This window comes from Mixophyes fleayi, chromosome 7 (genome assembly GCF_038048845.1).
Source record: "Mixophyes fleayi isolate aMixFle1 chromosome 7, aMixFle1.hap1, whole genome shotgun sequence".
NCBI lineage: Eukaryota > Metazoa > Chordata > Amphibia > Anura > Limnodynastidae > Mixophyes > Mixophyes fleayi.
In genome coordinates, this window is record NC_134408.1 from 98664993 (window position 1) to 98683782 (window position 18790).

Sequence of the window (18790 nt, forward strand, 5' to 3'; positions counted from 1 at the left end):
TCAATAGAAATATTAACATATTCATTAAAGGAACTATGTTCAGATATTGTGATCACCATTTCCTGTAATTTTCATAAATTATTATTATTTTTGACTCAAGGTCCATAAAACCATCTAAGTTGCAAATAACTGGGTTACAGTTAAAATGTCTTAGACTTTTACAATTGTGCTTATACTACTGTTGTTTCGGTGGATTGCTATTAAATCATACTTGCCAACTTTTTTCAGTTGGTGTCCGGGAGCCTCTCTGGGGCAGGTGGGCGTGTGGGGAGTGGGGGGGGGGGGGGAATTCCTAAATTGTGTCCATTTGGCCCCGCCCCTGGTTGCAGGGCCAAATGCTGCGATTCCCGGAGAATCGCGGCATTTTGGTCCTAATTCGGGCAGATGCGGGAGATTGCCACACTCTCCTGGGAGTCCGGGAGACCCACCTGAAATGCGGGAGTCTCACGGACATTCCAGGAGAGTTGGCAAGTATGTATTAAATACAACCTACAAAGAGGTTATAAACCTGATAGAATATCTGCACTGCTAAGGATGTTTTCCAGAGGGTTAGTATTACTATTTGTAGATTTGACTATTACATTTTATGAATGTATGGTATTAATAATGCAGGATCTTGGGTGATATGTGACCTTCTTGGCAAACTAAAATGTTCACCGATGGTCTGTATTTGAGTGAGATGCTTTTAAAACTGAACAACCTTCAATGTTTAATCTGAAAAGCTTCAGGGCATGTCTGTGTTCTAATCCTAGCTAAAACTAAAAACTATAGAGATTTATTGAGAGAATAAGCAAGGTAAATGACACAAATGCAGTAGCACTGAGAATGTGTCACTGAATGGGAACCAATAGGTTTCCTATTTGCAAAATTAATTACCCTCTGTGAAACGTGTTAACTCACTGAAGACATAAATTCAGGGTACTCACATTTTGGGAGATAATTTCTTCAAAGGGTCTGCTGACAGCTGAATGTTAAGTTGTTTGAGAAAAACAACAGATATGCTCAATTCACTTTTCATAGGTACAAATTGTCTTCAAATTGTTTCACATATTCTTTGATGAATATATATTATATGTTTACAAGACACTTTTTAGTAATTGTAAACTGTACAAATGGTAGACATCAATAAAATGCAAATACAGTCTTTAGAATGCCTTGTGATACACCCAATTAATTAGGCAGGTAGTTTATCTTTGGATGTGACTTATATGGTCTTGGAACCTTTTAGTTCAGGCCTGTCCAACCTGCGGCCCTCCAGATGTTGTGAAACTACAAGTCCCAGCATGCCCTTCCAGCTATCAACAGGTTGTCTACTGCCAAAGCATACTGGGGCTTGTAGTTTCACAACACCTGGAGGGCCGCAGGTTGGACAGGCCTGTTTTAGTTGGATGTACTTATAATTTACAGTATGGATGCATTATCATATATATTAGAGGTCAGTGCCACTGCATGCCCCTCGGGCATTCTTGGTGGCATGCTGCTCACATCCTGTTTGATGGTCCCCACCCCATTCCAATCCCGTCGCCACCCAACTTCTTACTGTGTGTGGAGCTGGGGCACAGCAACATGCTCTGTTCTCTGGAGTGTGGCACCAGGCTGTGACGTTTACAGGTAAGAAGTTGCCGACTGCTGCCCCTCCATGTCAGCGGCCAGCGCGTACTGAGGGGCGCAATGGTGACAATAAAGACTCTGAATTAGTGACATTTTATCACTCATTCAGTAGTTTAGGTGCCCCGTAAACCCTGATGCCCTAAGCGACCTCATAGGTTCGTTCAGTGGTAGCGCTGGTCCTGCCAGTTTGCCTGCACGATATCTTCCATCAACTAACCATGGTTTTTCAACTGCTGATCTGGCTGCTTTTTTGCTGTAACTAAACATAATTCCTTGAAGGTAATCAAACATTTCCGTTGTATGTACAGTGTTGCTGAAAATAATTGACATTCTGATCACATGCTGTCTGACTGAGCATGCTTACTCTGCCACATAGGCTATATTAAGGCCTCAAATGAAGTGACATTAATAGCAGCTTCTGAACACACAAGCTTATTGACATGACCTCTTTCTGCAGCAAAAGGTTACTGGCCTTTCCAGCAGTGAAGAGGTGAATAATGAAACCCTCCATCAACTGCTTGTGCGAATGGTGATCTAAAGTTGGTCAAGCATGCCAGCATCTCCATTATATAGAAATTGTCATTTCAATCCCTTTGTTCAATGAGCTCTATTAGTTTTGCTGCAATGAACTGTCAAGTAATACCATTAGCCTCAAAAATGCGCTAAATGCCACTCACATTTTTAAATAGCCATTTTCCACTGCTTCTGTCTCAACAAAAAACCTATGTTTTTCCTCTTCTTTTACAGTGACTTGACAAGAACGGTAGAACTTACAGGCGATAGTGGACCACTGGGAATTCACGTGGTTCCTTTCTATTCGTCTTTCAGTGGCAGGTAAGTTTTCTTAAAACTGATTTAGTCAGTGCATTCTTTGTAGGAATAAAATGTCTTCCATTTCTAAATTGTCTTGAAGAACACATTTCACCTTTTCACATTGGAGGCATCCATATTGTAGGCTGAACCAGTATTAAATGCAGTATATCAGTTTACTTAGAAACCAGTGGTATCACTAAGGTTATTTATTAAACACTGAATCAGAGAAGGTTTCTCAATAATATTGTTTAAGCCTACAAGATCAACATAATCATTGTTTATTTACAAGTTGACCCAAAAGTCTACAAAATTTTACAAGCAGAAATCATACAGGACAATAGCATACTGGGTTGATTGAGAAGGTGCAGACATGAGACATCATCATCATTTATTTATATAGCACCACTAATTCCGCAGCGCTGTACAGAGAACTCATTCACATCAGTCCCTGCCCCATTGGAGCTTACAATCTAAATTCCCTAATATAGACACACACACACACACACACACACACAGACAGAGAGAGGGGGGACACTAGGGTCGATTTGGATAGCAGCCAATTAACCTACCAGTATGTTTTTTGGAGTGTGGGAGGAAACCGGAGCGCCCGGAGGAAACCCACCCAAACACAGGGAGAACATACAAACTCCACACAGATAAGGCCATGGTTGAGAATTGAACTCATGACCCCAGTGCTGTGAGGCAGAAGTGCTAACCACTAGGCCACTGTGTTGATAGAGAGGGCCCTGCTCAGTGTAGATTACACTCTAAAGGGAAAGAGTAATGGTGAGAAAATAAGAGCTTAATGTTTGGGTTTGGATGATACTTGTGGTGCCTGAGGGAGTAGTAACAGGTGTGGTTTCGATAGACTGTAGTCAAGAGTGCTTGAAAGATTGAAGGTTGAGGGAGAGACTGGTCAGGTAGGGTAGGGATTTTCATAAGAGTGGAGCAGAATAGAAGAAGTCTTGAAGGAGGGGATTGAGAGGCTGTTATTAGAGAAGAGGTGAGGTACAGGTCAGATGACGTGCATATTAAGAGAAATTGGGATGGTATAGATGCAAGTGAACAGCATGAATGGGATTGACCCTAGAACTTCAGCTGGTGTTAGCTGAACATCTTGGGGAATGTACTGTAGTTCAGCAATTGCTGAACTACAGAGTACAATGCTGCCCATCCCTAGTTATCAGTATCAAGAGTAGCTCAGTTACAAGAATTTAATTTTTGATTAAACAGTATATGTTTGTTTTAGAAATGCTTACTTATTGTTAATTCCCTTCTCTCCTCTGCCTAAAGCGCCTCCTGAAATGAGCCCCATTCATTTAGTCTAAATAATGGAAAAGCATCTTCATAGGACCACCCAAGTTGCCAACTAGTGAAGGCACATTTTAAAGACTGAGCATTAACACTGGGTAGTCCTGATTCCTGAAAAATCACATAGCAACATCAACAACACAAGCCTAAAGAGAAGTAAACCACAGTGATAATGAAATGAGAACTAATAAGTCTAATTAACTAATGAATCTCATTACATGCCCCCATTATAGTTACAGGACAGGTTTTTCTGGGCTGCATCATTTTGTGGAATTCCCTCCCTTGCACAATAAAACTTTCCTTTAGACTTCAAACCCAACTGTCATGCAAGCTTATAATATTCCTTAACCACCCTCTTAACATCCCTAGATTACCCTATTACCACTCTTTACACAGTTAACACTAGACAACATCCCGTTGACCACATTACTTTGGTGACTGGATCAAATAGCCCACTAAGCACTTTGAAATCTGGCTGGACCAATATACAATATATAACACTTAACCTCATGTATCAAACCCCTATTGTACATATAGATTTAAGCTTATGAGCAGGGCCCTCTTACCTCTCTGTCTGTATTACCAGTATTATTTTATTACTGTGTTTATCCCAATTGTAAAGCGCTACAGAATTTGTTGGCACTGTATAGATAAATATTGATGATGAATTTAATAGTAACTTATTTGTCAGTTTACAATGGATCTATTAGTGTTGTCATAATGGGAAACCTATTAGTGTCTGTGACTCATCTAGGTCCCCCTTGGTGTTAAATTAAATTTATGTCACTGTCACATGCAGAATGATGCAAACTCCCTAGATGTCCTAGGTGCGCGCTGGTAGTCAGTTTCACGATACTGACTACCCGATGACCTACTACACCGACCTTGAAAGAAAAACTACTGCTCAGAATCCAGATTACTTCATATCCGATTGGCTGTCTTGTACACTGCTGAAAATGACGTTATTAGAAACACTGACTTCCCTTAAAGTGGCGCTGGACGGACCCGCCTGTTATATATTTCCTGTCAAGTATTATCTTAGGGGTTAGGGGTGTTCGGGTTAGGAGTTAGGGATAACCCTAACTCCTAACCCTAACACCCTTAAGATAATACTTACAGGAAATATATAACAGGCGGGTCCGTCCAGCGCCACTTTAAGGGAAGTCAGTGTTTCTAATAACGTCATTTTCAGCAGTGTACAAGACAGCAATCGGGATATGAAGTAATCTGGATTCTGAGCAGTAGTTTTCTTTCAAGGTCGGTGTAGTAGGTCATCGCACGCCTCATGTCGTTCTGCCCTCTGTCGGGGTAGTCAGTACCGTTAATTGGTACTACACCCCTAGGCGGACCATCCCACCTTGTGTGGTACTGGTGAAATCTTCTATTGTTCTGTCAGACTGGAGTGTAGTACTGGGTTGTGACATTATGTGACTCATTCAGTATTTTAGGCACTCCTAAAACCTCGGCGTTGTTCTTGTCCTGTGTTTTGCAACCATACTTTCCCTTTGTTTTTGTCCAATATATGTTTTGTGATATGGATGTATACAATATTCTTGTTCAAGAACTTACCTAGTTTCTGTGATGGTACTAGTAAGTCTGCTAGCACAGATTGTCATTCAGTACAGTTGTCATAGTTTCTATTGTTTCCTCCATAATCTCTTTATCACCTTCCAGAGCTATGCTGTTCAGCCTAGTGAGATGTGATTTTTTTGCAATTTAATGCTATATCTAGCAAATATTTGCTTTCTGCAACTAAGCAAAAAAAATTGTAAGTACAATCCCCTTTAATACATCTTCCACAGATAATTAATCCAGACTGATTTTTATCAAACCAGGATGCACATGTGACCTTCCACATGCCATACTGTCTAACATTTCTCAAGGCACAATTGGGACAAAAGAAACATAAACTCCAGGGCCGGACAGGGACTAAAAATCAGCCCTGGCATTTAAAGCACACAGGCCCACCTGTTGTGGGCTTCATGCACTATATTGTTGCACACTGATGTTGGCGTAGTGTGCGTTGCTGGTGCAGTACAATATGATGTAGTATGAGTGTGTGTGTGTGTGTGTGGGGGGGGGGGTATTTATTTCTCCTAATGACCCGCAAACTTACATAATTAGTACCCCAATTACATCAATAAATACCATGACAATACATTATTTGTACCAAAATTACAGCAGTAAATAACCCCTCACACACATACTACATCAATACCGACCCACATTACAGCGTCCGGCATCACCCCCCACATTGCAGCAACCGGCATCACCCCCACATTACAGCAATACCCTATCATACTTAGCAATACTAAGCCCCAAACACACTACAACATTGCCACCACCACGCCACCCCATACCACAGCAATACCACCAATTATACAGGTGCCACTGTAGGAAACCAATGTTTTGCTATTTTCAAATCTCCCACAAAATAGCAGCAACAGAATACTTACACATATAATTAACAGGTACCCTTTTCCCTCAATTAAATAGTAATGGCAGAATTTTCATGAATCATTCCACATGAAATAAAACTCTAACAAATATATCAGAAAAAACATAACTATTGAACGATCATTTGAACCCACACGGCCGCATTAAAAGTATTTCCATCTACAGCAAAATGTCAGAGAAAAATATTTTTTTTACTACAGTAACTGGATATGTGTCTTTTCTATTCATTTTAAATAACACAGTATATAAATTAAGGGGGGTAAAGGAGGTGGGTGAGAGATAATTGTATGTGATCCATCAGTTGGATTAGATAGGAAACATTTAGATTATTTACCTGGAGACATCTACCCCCTTGACTCACAGGCAGGGCCGACGAGGAATTTTGGGCCCCGGTACTGCAACTTCTTTGGGCTCCCGTCACATTCAACAATGAGAGACTTGCCTTTGGCAGAACTTCATATTATGCCACACCGTAGTGCCCCCAGTTCATATTATGTCACATCGTAGTGCTCCCAGGTCATATTATGCCACATAATATTACTCTCAATTCATATTTGGCCATGTAGTAGTGCCCACAAATCATATTATGGCATAGTAGTGCCCCCAAATCATATTATGCCACAATAGTGCCCCCAAATAACAATATGCCATACAGTAGTGCCCCCAAATAACAGTATGCCAAACAGTAGTGCCCCCAAATAGCAGTATGCCATAGTAGTGCCCCAAATTAATAGTAGTGACCAGACAACAACTCAGTCAAAAATAAAAATTGGTACAGTATATCAGATACTGAGAGTGTGAGTCCCAGGAGCAGCTTAATAACCCATTTACAATGTAAACAAAAATAGATATATTGACATAATCACAGATAAAATGTATGACAAGCAGCGTTTCTTCCTCTTAATTAAAAATCTCTGTACAGATAAATATGCAAAAAACATTACAGCGCTATAATGAGCAATACATAGTGTTTTAAACATCATTGGATACACAGTAGTGCCCCCAATTCAAGAAAGGATGGTGAAAAACACATTGGACACGAGAAAATATATGAACGTACCTGATTATGGCATCCTGTGTTCTGTTCTCTTACTGGGCGTGCTGGGTGAGGAGGGATCAGCAGCTGTCAGCTCACACAGGCAGTCGGGAGCAGGGACAGAGGGCAGTGGTCGAAGTTGAAATTTAGAAGTGGGGGGTATAGAAAATATATGTGACTGGAGTATGAAGGCTTGTTTTTTTTTTTTTTTAACACTTGTCCCCTCTGTGCATTCCCATTCTTCATTGCTACTTGTGTTTTATGATGGCTGCATCCCTGACATTCCCACTCTTAAGATATCTCTCCCTTTACACTTTCTTTTAGCTATGCCCCTGCACCATCTTCTCCTTTGTCCCTCTCACCCATCTTCCTGCACCCCCCTTCCCCCTGGCTCTCACCCCTCTTCCTGCACCCCCCTTCCCCCTGGCTCTCACCCCTCTTCCTGCACTCCATTCCCCCCTGGCTCTGTCGCCCCTCTTGCAGCACCCCCTTCCCCCCTGGCTCTATCACCCCTCTTCTTGCACTCCTTCCACCTTGGCTCTCACAATCGCGGCACCCCCGCGACCCCCCCATGCGAAAATTGCGGCATACCCCCCCATTCAGAAAAATAATCTGCAAACTGTGTCCACATTGCAGGGGATAAGGGGATCCATCGCACAACAGAGGTAGCTGGTTCCTGGGGAGGAGCCAGCCATCAGAAAGTGTCGGGCCGGCCCATCTAGCCTTCGGCCCTTTTGGCATTTGCCAGATGGCCAGTCCAGCCCCGATCATCTCTTATACTTCCAAACCACAACCCCAAACTATACTTCCAACCAACACAATCAGGCACACATTCTGATGAAGCCCTAACAGTTTTGTAATAAGCTCCACCCACAAATCTGGAAAGTCTTAATAAAAATCAAGTCTTTTGCAGTTAAATGCATTTATTTAGCCCATTAAAGTTATCCTCTGAATCCTCTCAATTGAAACAGCTATACGGAGCTATTACCATTACTAAACTGGATGTCTCAGGAGATTTGATTATAAGTGTGAAAAGTTCAGTTTTACAGATTGCCAGTGAGAAAAACTGGAACTGTCTTGTAAAAATCAGCACACATTGTAAGTCCTAACTATGCAGACTGTATCATGGCTGCTTATTGTGCAGATTTTCATTTATATGCGATGAGCTGTGATATCACCCTCCTATAGTTAGATGCCCCTTCTTAAATTCTGTGCTGTGCCCCATTTTGCTTAATATGGGTATTTGACATTGTGATAGTTATTGTACTGGAGGTTGGCAGAGTAATATAAAAATAATTCTTTATATTCTTCCCTTGTTCTCACTTTTTTATTCTTGTATGCTAAGAAGTTTAATGTTGATTACTTGTGATAAGTTACTCATTGCCAAAAAAAGATTTATCCTCAGTATGACCCACGTAAAACTGTCTCCAGTTTTTATAAACAGCATTCTCTTACAAGCTCTTTCTTTACTTTGTTTTCACTATTATTCTCTATCTTACATCAGCTTATTGTTTCCCCTTCAGTGTTCAGTTTTTTTTTCTGTGGAAGATGTATATTAATCTAGTGTTTAGCCCAGCACGTACAGTATGCCTCATCTTTATGTTCCTTATTTCCCAGTATCCTCCTGTGTCTCTGTTGTGCATAATTTTCTACAACTTTAACACACTGAATAATTTTTAGTGCTGAACACCCGATTTGTGTTTCATCTGATTCTCCATTAGAAGAAATAGCTGCAATAATGGTGGTGGTTTTCTGTGTCTCACGAAATACCAAACTATTTTCAAGTAGACTAATGATCTACTTAGGCCGTATACCCAGTAATGCATTTCTAAGCTCTAAAGGCTTTTTCCTTTACCATTCCCCACAGTAAGTGCCACAGTAGACACAGTGTAGTCTAAACAGTTTTTTCCTGCTAGAAATGCATAGTTTAACCTATGTTTGTTTCTCCACTGGTAAGTAACCTTTCTCTTTGAGGTTTCAGGGGTAGAACATCTTCCATGATTTTGGTTTTTTTTTTCATATTAGAGAGAACATTATCTGTAAATGACTTAATATTGTCTCTACTACTCACTGAGCCTACTTATACCATTCAAATAATGTATGGCCTGGCCAAGAGTGTCTATTTAAGTGACAGGTAGTCCGTGTGTTCAATTGTAAAGTATATTTGACATGACATGAAATTATAATGCTGGCAGTGACCTGCATAGACCACACATTCTTATTAATGTGTGTTACATTTGCTTCCTGCATGAAGTATGAGTGAAACATAAAACTTTCATACCATAAAGTACACATACTTTATATCCATTCACTCAGGTTACACTAATTGGGTCAAAATTAATATGGAAAGAGTCACTGAAAAGTATAGTTGTGCCTGTTTTTGCATTTATAATGACTTTTAAAACAAAACGATACTAGTAAAATGGACTCTGTGGATGCCAGTGGCATAACAGTATGGCAGTCAAATATGTATCAAAATGTATTTGTACAAGAGGATGGTGTGAATGTTACATTGCAAAGTGAAGCTGGGGATAGAAGATAGAGGAGGTACCCCCTTGATGAACAGGACGAAGCCATAGGGATTTTTTGCCATTTGATAATTATACCCTTTAGTCACATCAGCACTGGATAAGTTTTTGCCTTGACATCATCATATGTCTTCAGACATCAAAGATCCTATTCAAACCCATTATTTCACAGAAACGGCTACAATCCTGTATTTCTTTGTGTCTACTCTGCAAATATATACAGTACTCTGTCCATGCACCCATCTCAGCACTTCCTGACTCTGATCACCAGTGCGCGATAAGGCTAAAATTAAAATGATAAAATAAACTAATGGAAACTCAAGAACTGTTAATTTGGTTCAATGAGACGACCGGGAACAAAACGTGCTTCATTTATGATATTGTCACTTATTATTCCTACCAAGCGATTACTCTCAAGGCTCAGTCAATCAACTTTATTTCTTTTATGGCTTTTTTCTTGATTCTTTTTGGAAAAAACTGAAGTTGGCTGTATGATATTCTTACTCATTAAAAACTGTGCTAGGAAATACATTTGTTGTCCTGATAAGGCTCCCAATCTAGTATTGAACTTAGTAGTTTAGCACATACAGATTTCTCACATATATCCCTTTAAACAGGATTTATATAGGTGAACTGGCTATCGCGTTTTACAGCAGCTACATGATAATAATGTTTCCGATTTAATGCTAGAAATATGAGCTTATACATTGCATCTAGATTTGTGATTGCATTCACTTATTATAAATAAATATGCACTGGCTTTAGGTAATTTGTTTATATTGTAAAAAGTTGTTTAACATTAAATACACTTGGGGCTAGATTTACTAAGCTGCGGGTTTGAAAAAGTGGGGATGTTGCCTATAGCAACCAATCAGATTCTAGCTGTCATTTTGTAGAAGGTACTAAATAAATGAAAGCTAGAATCTGATTGGTTGCTGTAGGCAACATCCCCACTTTCTCAAACCCGCAGCTTAGTAAATCTAGCCCTTGGTGTTTTGTTTTTTTACTGTGAGTCTGAACACTTATGGGTATAACAAACGTATAACCTACTCTAACAAAACTTCTTAGGGCTCTGGGGCTGTATATTCGTGGAATTGAGGAGAACAGTAGGACTAAACGTGATGGCCTGTTCCAAGAAGATGAATGTATTGTGAAAATAAACAACTCAGAACTTATGGACCGATCCTTTACACAGTAAGTAATGGAAAGCAGAATATTTTCACTGATGGTGTATATTCACACAAACAAAACAGATTTGAATTTGAAAAGAACATTTTTTTGTAAAATGTTGGGAAAAATGTAAAAGTGCAGATTGAGGTAGTGCCAATTCGTTTTGTAAACATTGTACTTGTCAGACCAGATGGAAGTATCACATACATGTTATAATTTTCACAGGTAAGCAGGCTGTTTTAGATTTATTTGGTCACAAATAAAAGTGTATGTGAGACCAAACAGACCACCGATCCGGATCAATATCTCATTGGGCAGTACCATCAGATGTTGGCCGGGGCTGATGTTAAATACAGTCTGGCAATTACCAATACTGAATGTATGTGGTTGCTATCCCACTGAGGTAATGTTGCCTAGTCATTTCTTTCACATTTGGCCATACGTGTACAATACATAGTTGCAAATTGTCACAGGTCTTATGTCTTTTGCACACCTTTCCATTTTGTTGCACTTTTATCACGGGATCAAATTGCTCAAATCAGAGTCAATGGTGCTCTTCCCTTTGCTTTCTAAAATTTTAACCTATTTCTCATTAGTAAACTTATCCTACTAGCATAATAGATTGCATTGGTAAAAGTACAATGTTTACAGTGTTTATATTAATCTTTCATAACACAGATTACAGGACACTTGCTGATATTTGCAAGAAAAGCATACAATGAAAAATGTTTCTTTTTTTAGTATAGCTTGCATTTTAAAATTGGTCTGTCCTTAACCAAAAGGGTACTTGCTTGGCGTTCTGTTACAATATTATACCTCCATCGGACTTTGCATCACTAAACCAGGTCCCCATTTTCTCTTCCATTTGGCATTCTGTGTTCCTTTTATTTTCTGTGTATTTTTATTCATGTTTTCTCTTACATCTTACTTTTTTTGTTCTTTTTGTTATCTTTTATTGTCAGAACTTTCTCCCCATGTCCTCCTTACTGATCTTCTCAGCTTTATCCAAATTCCTGATTTCTATTCTTTTTCACTCATGTTTGCTTTCCCCAATTTCTTTCATTCACTCCTTTTACATTCTCGCCATTACTCTTTATTTCTCTCACTCTAAAGGAAGGCGACAATAAAAAAAAGGAAACCCCCTGTATTAAGTCTCTGAGCAGGTGTTTTAGATAATTTTGGATTTTTTGTTTTGTGTGAAGAACAAGCTATCTTTAAAGCGTAGTGTATGTTATGTTAAATTGCTTATTTGTACACCATACAGCTCATACAATTTTTGAGATTTTGTTATTTTTTAATATATTTCATATTAGTAATACTAGTAAAGATACTATTCTGATTTTATTTGACTAGTCCTTGTATATCTCAGGCAACATCAGCTTATTTACACTTCTCTTCTTAACCTGCTTATGTTCTTAGGGCACAAGATATCTTCCGTCAAGCAATGAAACACCCTAACGTGTTAGTGGAAATAGTCCCATCTCATAAACGTGAGCTGTATGAGAAGTCGGTCATCTCTTCTATTTCAAAGTTGGATGATGACGATGAGGACGAAATTCCAAACATAAAACCTCCTACTCCACCTGTTCATGGAAAGCTGAGCGTGAAGATGAGCGAGCAAAGTAATGGCTTGGAATATCCACTGTCACTACATCCTTCAGTTGACCCAGAACTGATAAGTCATGGTGGTACATATTCCTCCCCATCCATTTCACCTCTGGGGTTTGGGAGCAAGAAACGTGCTAAGAGAATAAGGATTGATCTGAAAAAGGGTAATCAAAATATTGTAATATCCTTTCTACTATAATATCGTGTATGTTTATATTCATAAAAGTCACTCGTAGGAATTGTCATTAGTGCGAGTTAACATTATTACATGTCCACAACTAGTAAGATACTCCTTATCATTTCCACTGGAACTATGAAATATCTGATGTTCTTATTTTGGTGTATGTTGCTCATGGAACTTTGATTGTCATTACATTTTGCACAGAAACCATCGATATGACTGTAACTAGTAAATACATCAGACATCAAGAATAAAAGACAGATTGCTGCAGAGAAACATATTGTACCATTATCTCAATAGAAACAGGATTTTACATGACCATTCCTTAAGAAAGTCCTTAAGAAAGTCTGTGGAGGCTGATGAGAACCGGTTTGTGCAACTTTTACATTTATCTCTTTATGATATCCAATCCAGGTGCAGATGGACTAGGATTCACAGTAGTCACCAGAGACTCTACTGTACATGGACCTGGACCTATTTTCGTGAAGAACATTCTTCCCAAAGGAGCAGCCATAAAGGATGGACGATTGTTGTCTGGTGACCGAATATTAGAAGTATGTGAACTGTCTGCTCTTCGATTGTCTTTTTCTGGAGAATTTACAAAAATGAAAGCCAAAGAACATTAAAAATGATAATTTATATTTGATCATTCCAGGGTTCAGGCATAATTTATTTAACATGTGTTGTTCATACTGAGTCAATGTAGGATAAGTTTTGCTGAGCAGAATGTGATCTCTGAGAATAAACCTGAAAACTGCAGAAATGTTGGAACATGAAGTTTGGATTGCAAAGATTAAAGTAAACTTTCTAAATTCCAGTTCAATTTAAAAGCAATTCCATTCTCAATTTGCTTTCATGATTTACATTTTAAAATATATATATTATTAGAACAATTTTCCCGCCTTAGCAAGCTGGTTTCCATGGTAGCATACATTGCAGACATAGCTGTGGCCAAGATCTAGAGACTCCTTCCTGGGTGAACTCAGTATTGGAGATGATCATGTTTCGTCTATGTTGTTATGTTTTAGTTATGGTTTTCCATTTAAAAAAATGTAACCTCTTTTGTCTTTCCCCAGCCAGTGCTAGGGAAAGGCATCAGCATCATTACATTCATTTGCAAAGAAGCTGTCTTGTTTTTTGGTAAAGCAAGCAGTAGATCTTTGTTTATTAGATATACAGCTTCTATATTGTTTTCTTAAAAAATCTTGATATCAAACAGAAACTGGTTTCAGATTCCAACAGTTTATATAATGGCCTCTCACAAGCAGGGATCTACTTTAAAGTAGGTATGTAAGTAAGGTTATAGAAATAGTACAAATAGGATATAGCAACATGTATATTGATTACATTTGTATGACACATGGATTTTTGGAAATACTGTCTAGTCTAGGGAGATCTAGGTCTGTAAGATTGAGAATGTTCTAAGTTTATTCTTTTGTTTCATAATTGAAGAAAATAAACACTTTCCACTTTTGTAGCCATTACTCAACTGATAATCGCCACTATTCATTGTGAAAAGGGAGTTTTCATTGCCATTTACAGTTAAAAAGGCCTGAAAATTACCCCAATGCTCAATAATAACGCAGCCCAACAAAAAAAGAGTATTTTGTGGTTTATGAATTAAAAAGGAATGTATTTTTTTTTAAAACTGGCTCTAGTTCTTGAAATAATGGATATCCTCAAATAATAGGGAACTTAGGCATAGCATGTGCATATGGGAATCAACCAGAACATTCTAGAAGGTGAGACATGTGATTATTCTAGGTATTCACTCCGCAACCATTCTAGAATATTCCCCCTCCGTACATAAGTGATCGGTCACCCAACCCAGCTTCTTGCTTGGGCAGCAAAGTGGATATACAAAGTACCCATGTTTCATCTGCTTTTGGTATAGTAGGGCAAAGTAAGATCATTGAGAAAAAGGACATGACCTTCAAGATAAAACATGACACTAGGTGCAGCGAACATCATTAAAAAGCCATTGATTAACAGGAAGGAAATAATTTTCCCACCACTACATATCAAGCTGGGACTAATGAAACCATTTGTTAAGGCATTGGACAAAGATGGTGATTGCTTCTAATACATGTGTACATCGTTCCCTGGAATCAGCATGTACAAATTAAAAGGGGGAATCTTTGATGGCCTCAAATTTGTAAATTTATCAAGGATTCTAATTTCACAAGATTTATGAATGCTGTTGAAGCTTCTGATCAATGCAGTTATGGCTTAGTTGTCAGGAACTTCTTGGGTATCGACAAAGCATACAATTATGAAGAACTGGTGCAAAACATGCTCACAAACTTTAAAACTGTGGGTACTAATATGAGCATAGAGGTACACTTTCTCCGTAGCCACTTACATATATTTCTGAATAATTTTGAAGAGTTTAGTGAGGAACAATGGGAGAGGTTTCATCAAGATATAAAGGTGATGGAGGAAAGCTATAAAGGCTGAAGGGAAAGGCACATGATAGCTGACTATTGCTGGAGTCTCCAACATGATTGTCCTGATAACCCACATAAAAAAAAATGGTATAAATATTTACTATGTATTGTTTGTAATTATCCGTATCGTCTTACTATGGTTTTTTACTGTTATACCGAATACAATGCCATTATGTATTTCATGTGTTTACTTTTGTATGATTTGAGACAATTTCATTCGATTTGTAAGTAGGCTCTGCCTGACTATTATTTTTTTGCATTTTTATGTTTTTCAAGAGTACCAATTATCTCAAAAACTAGAGCCAGTTTAGCAAAGATCAATATCATATTTGAAATCAGCACCTCAATGTTACCCCAAAATCATTCAATTATGATTTGTCTATAAAATGAGTGTTAACCAATGTAATCTTTTTTTTTTGTCATGCTGATTGGCAGAATTGACCTCTATGTAACCAGCTTAAAGACTGGTCAGGGCATATGATTTGCACCAATTTGCTGGAAAGGGGAGGGGGCTACAATGGACAGCCCCTTTAAACACTAATTCAGTGAAGTAAAAAACAACAACAGTAATCCCTCAGACTGCTTACTAGATTTGGAGACAAGCAGCTGTGTTAAAGCACCTAAGGAATATGCTGTGTTTCCAACCAAATGCAGCTGGAAACATATAATGATTTCCAAAAATCTTATCAGTAATATATGAATTATACTGTTACAAATAGTAAAATATTGTTTTAAAAAAGGTGTTTTGTATTGTAGAACTCCCTAAAGGTAAATATTTTATGACTATAAAATAAAGTCAATTACAGTCTGTGTACTACCTATAATATATAGAAATATGACATCAATGTAATTCTATTTAAATGTTGTGTCAATGTTTAGGTTAAAGGCATCCTAATTGCTGGCAAAACACAAGAGGAGTTGGTGGCTATGCTTCGGAGTACCAAACTGGGTGAGATAGTTTCTCTGGTGGTGGCCCGGCAGGAGGAAGCCTTCCTACCCCGTGAACTGGTAATGTCAATAACACTGCAGCCTTGAATACACTTTATGCTGTTTATTGCCAGACTGACCGTGTCTCAGTGAGACGCCAGACCACAGACTGCAAGCTCAGCTTACACTACATCAAAATCAACAATGATTTACTATCAGCCCATGAAATTTGATTTTCAACCCCTGGTGACATCATAAGCTATGGGATGTGATTTTGTCATGGATATCGCGCAGCTCCTGATTTATTGAGCAGTACATGAATATATCTAACTGTAGAGAAAATGTATGGATGATTTAAAACCACCATGACAAGTCATAAAATGTAACCCGGCAGGATTTAAAAGGCACGCAGAGGTAAAGTGGCATGCTGATTTGATCCCAGCATGATAAATGCATGGCCGAGCTTGTCGGCTGTTATTGTATTACTCAAATGGTTTCAGTAAACACTTTGTGTAATTCCTAATAAGACCTGAGATATTCTGTAATTATAAAAAAAAATTATACTGGAAATCCACTTTACAGATTTGAGGGGTCTATTTCCTGAACGCTGTCAGCTGTTTAATGTAGGACCAAGCTGGCAATTGTAGAACGTACCCATTCTTTATCATTCTTACAGCTTATTGCATTATTGTGGTTACATTATAGCATAGAGTAAACATCACCACCCAAAATAATTGCATTTTATTTTTTACATTGAAGTTTATCTGCTGTTTGAAAATTGCTCTCATGTAGTCTGAACTGTTTATTTTTTTTTATTTTTGCTGTAGAATGTTTTGGTACACAATAGCTGGTTTGTATATTAACACAATCTGAAGTACAGAAACAAAATAAATATCAATATCAGTTTCAACTTAGTTGTCTTTTGACAGTGACATTATTAGACTGATTTGATTACTATTGAAGTTGTAACAAGCTTAGCTTAATTACCTTGGAACATAACTAACTTTTCCTGATATTATTCTTTCTGATATGCATAGTGACAGAGTCAGTGACATGAATAGATATTATTTTATTTATAAGGCTCCACATATTCCGCAGTATTGTACAATGGGGAGGTAAAAATAACAAACCTGAGTTATGGTATGGGAAATAATATGACTCAAAAGTAGTTTTGGGCCTTGCTCACAAGAGCTTGCAATCATCCATTAAGCACAGATTGAGCAAGAACAGAGAGTAGTACAAAGGAGAAAGATGTAGAGGGAACCTGAACTTAACTACTATGTTGTACAGCTATCCACTTGATAATGAGTTTAATTCTGTCATCAGTTAACTGACCCTGCTCTCTAATCTGAGTAGATATTCTGCTCTGTGGACACAGGGTGGTGAACTCCACAAAATTGTCTCGTAACTTTGTTTCTCCAAATGCTGAATGCAACTTTTTTGGAAGATAAGTACATAAAATGTTTTATTCTCAGAAATGTGTAACCTTAGAAAAAAATGTCTGAGTAAGAAAGGGCACAGGGCATACATCTACTGCTGCATCCCTTTTTCAAATCCATACACTGGGTCCCTGTGTCCTCCAGAATCCAATTCAAATTACTCACCCTTACCTACATAGCACTTAACAACACCATACCTACATATATCTCAAATTTCATATCCAACTACTCTTCCTTTTGCCCTCTTAGATTTACCTGCGCCTTGTCTCATCACTGGTAACCACCCCTCACTTGTGCCTATAAAACTTCTTCTCCCGTGCTGCTCCCCACTTATGGAATATCCTACCACGCCCAATCAGGCATCAGGTTTTCCCAACTTTCAAATCTTTAGATGTTCTCTAAAAACCCATCTCTTTTTTAAAAGCTTACCTTCTCTCTGATGATACTATTCATACTAATGCACCCTCACAACTATCCTAATCTCCACTCTAAACCACATTCGCTCCTTTTGTTTCAGCTGTGCCAGCTTCCACTTAGAACAGGCCTGTCCAACCTCCTGTCCCAGCATGCCCTTCCAGCTATCAACTGGTTGTTTACTGGCAAAGCATGCTGGGGCTTGTAGTTTCACAACACCTGGAGGGCCGCAGGTTGGACAGGCCTGACTTAGAATGTAAGCTCTCTAATGAGCATTGTCCTCCATACCCTTTGCATGTCTGCATTTATTGTGTCTGCCTTGTATGTAATAATAATAATACATGCTAGTTTGTAGATGGAAGAACATATAATATACCCGTTGCTATCTGCAGTTCCCCAACTCTACTGTCCTGACAATTTTGAAGTTAGAATATAGGAAGCAGTTTTGAGGTACTCTCTAGCGTTCCGTTTGGTTATTATGTGCTTGTGATTTTCCAATCATGCATAAAAAGTACCAGTCATTGATATGCACCCGTCGAATCTGTAATCACCGTAAGGAAGTTGCTTCAGCAGCTGCAGTCACTACTTTTTTAAATGCAAATGAAGAAAAGGCAGACTTTGCAGTTCTTCCTTTAGACTCTCATATGCTCAATAGCATTGAATGTAAAGTTGTCCATTACTGGGCCCTTTAGCAGATGCATTGGTTAGTATGTCTTTACTTAATGTCACTGGCTGCAATTATATATTTACCTAAATTACCTAAAGTATGGAAATTGGTGTTTCTAAATGGTTATTATTATTATTATTATTATTATTATTATTATTATTATTATATAATTACATTGATA

At 38.3% G+C, this 18790-nt stretch overlaps 1 protein-coding gene across 4 annotated transcripts in view; it reads left to right on the top strand.

Annotated features, from left to right (window-relative positions):
* PARD3B (par-3 family cell polarity regulator beta) overlaps positions 1–18790 on the top strand; it is a 1062783-nt gene that overhangs the window by 337783 nt on the left and 706210 nt on the right. For all 4 annotated transcript variants that reach the window (XM_075180190.1, XM_075180191.1, XM_075180192.1 and 1 more), the window contains exons 6-10: positions 2359–2445; positions 10825–10950; positions 12346–12698; positions 13130–13269; positions 16042–16170. In XM_075180190.1, the coding sequence (XP_075036291.1) occupies positions 2359–2445; positions 10825–10950; positions 12346–12698; positions 13130–13269; positions 16042–16170 (835 nt within the window). The remainder of the gene's footprint in view (positions 1–2358; positions 2446–10824; positions 10951–12345; positions 12699–13129; positions 13270–16041; positions 16171–18790) is intronic.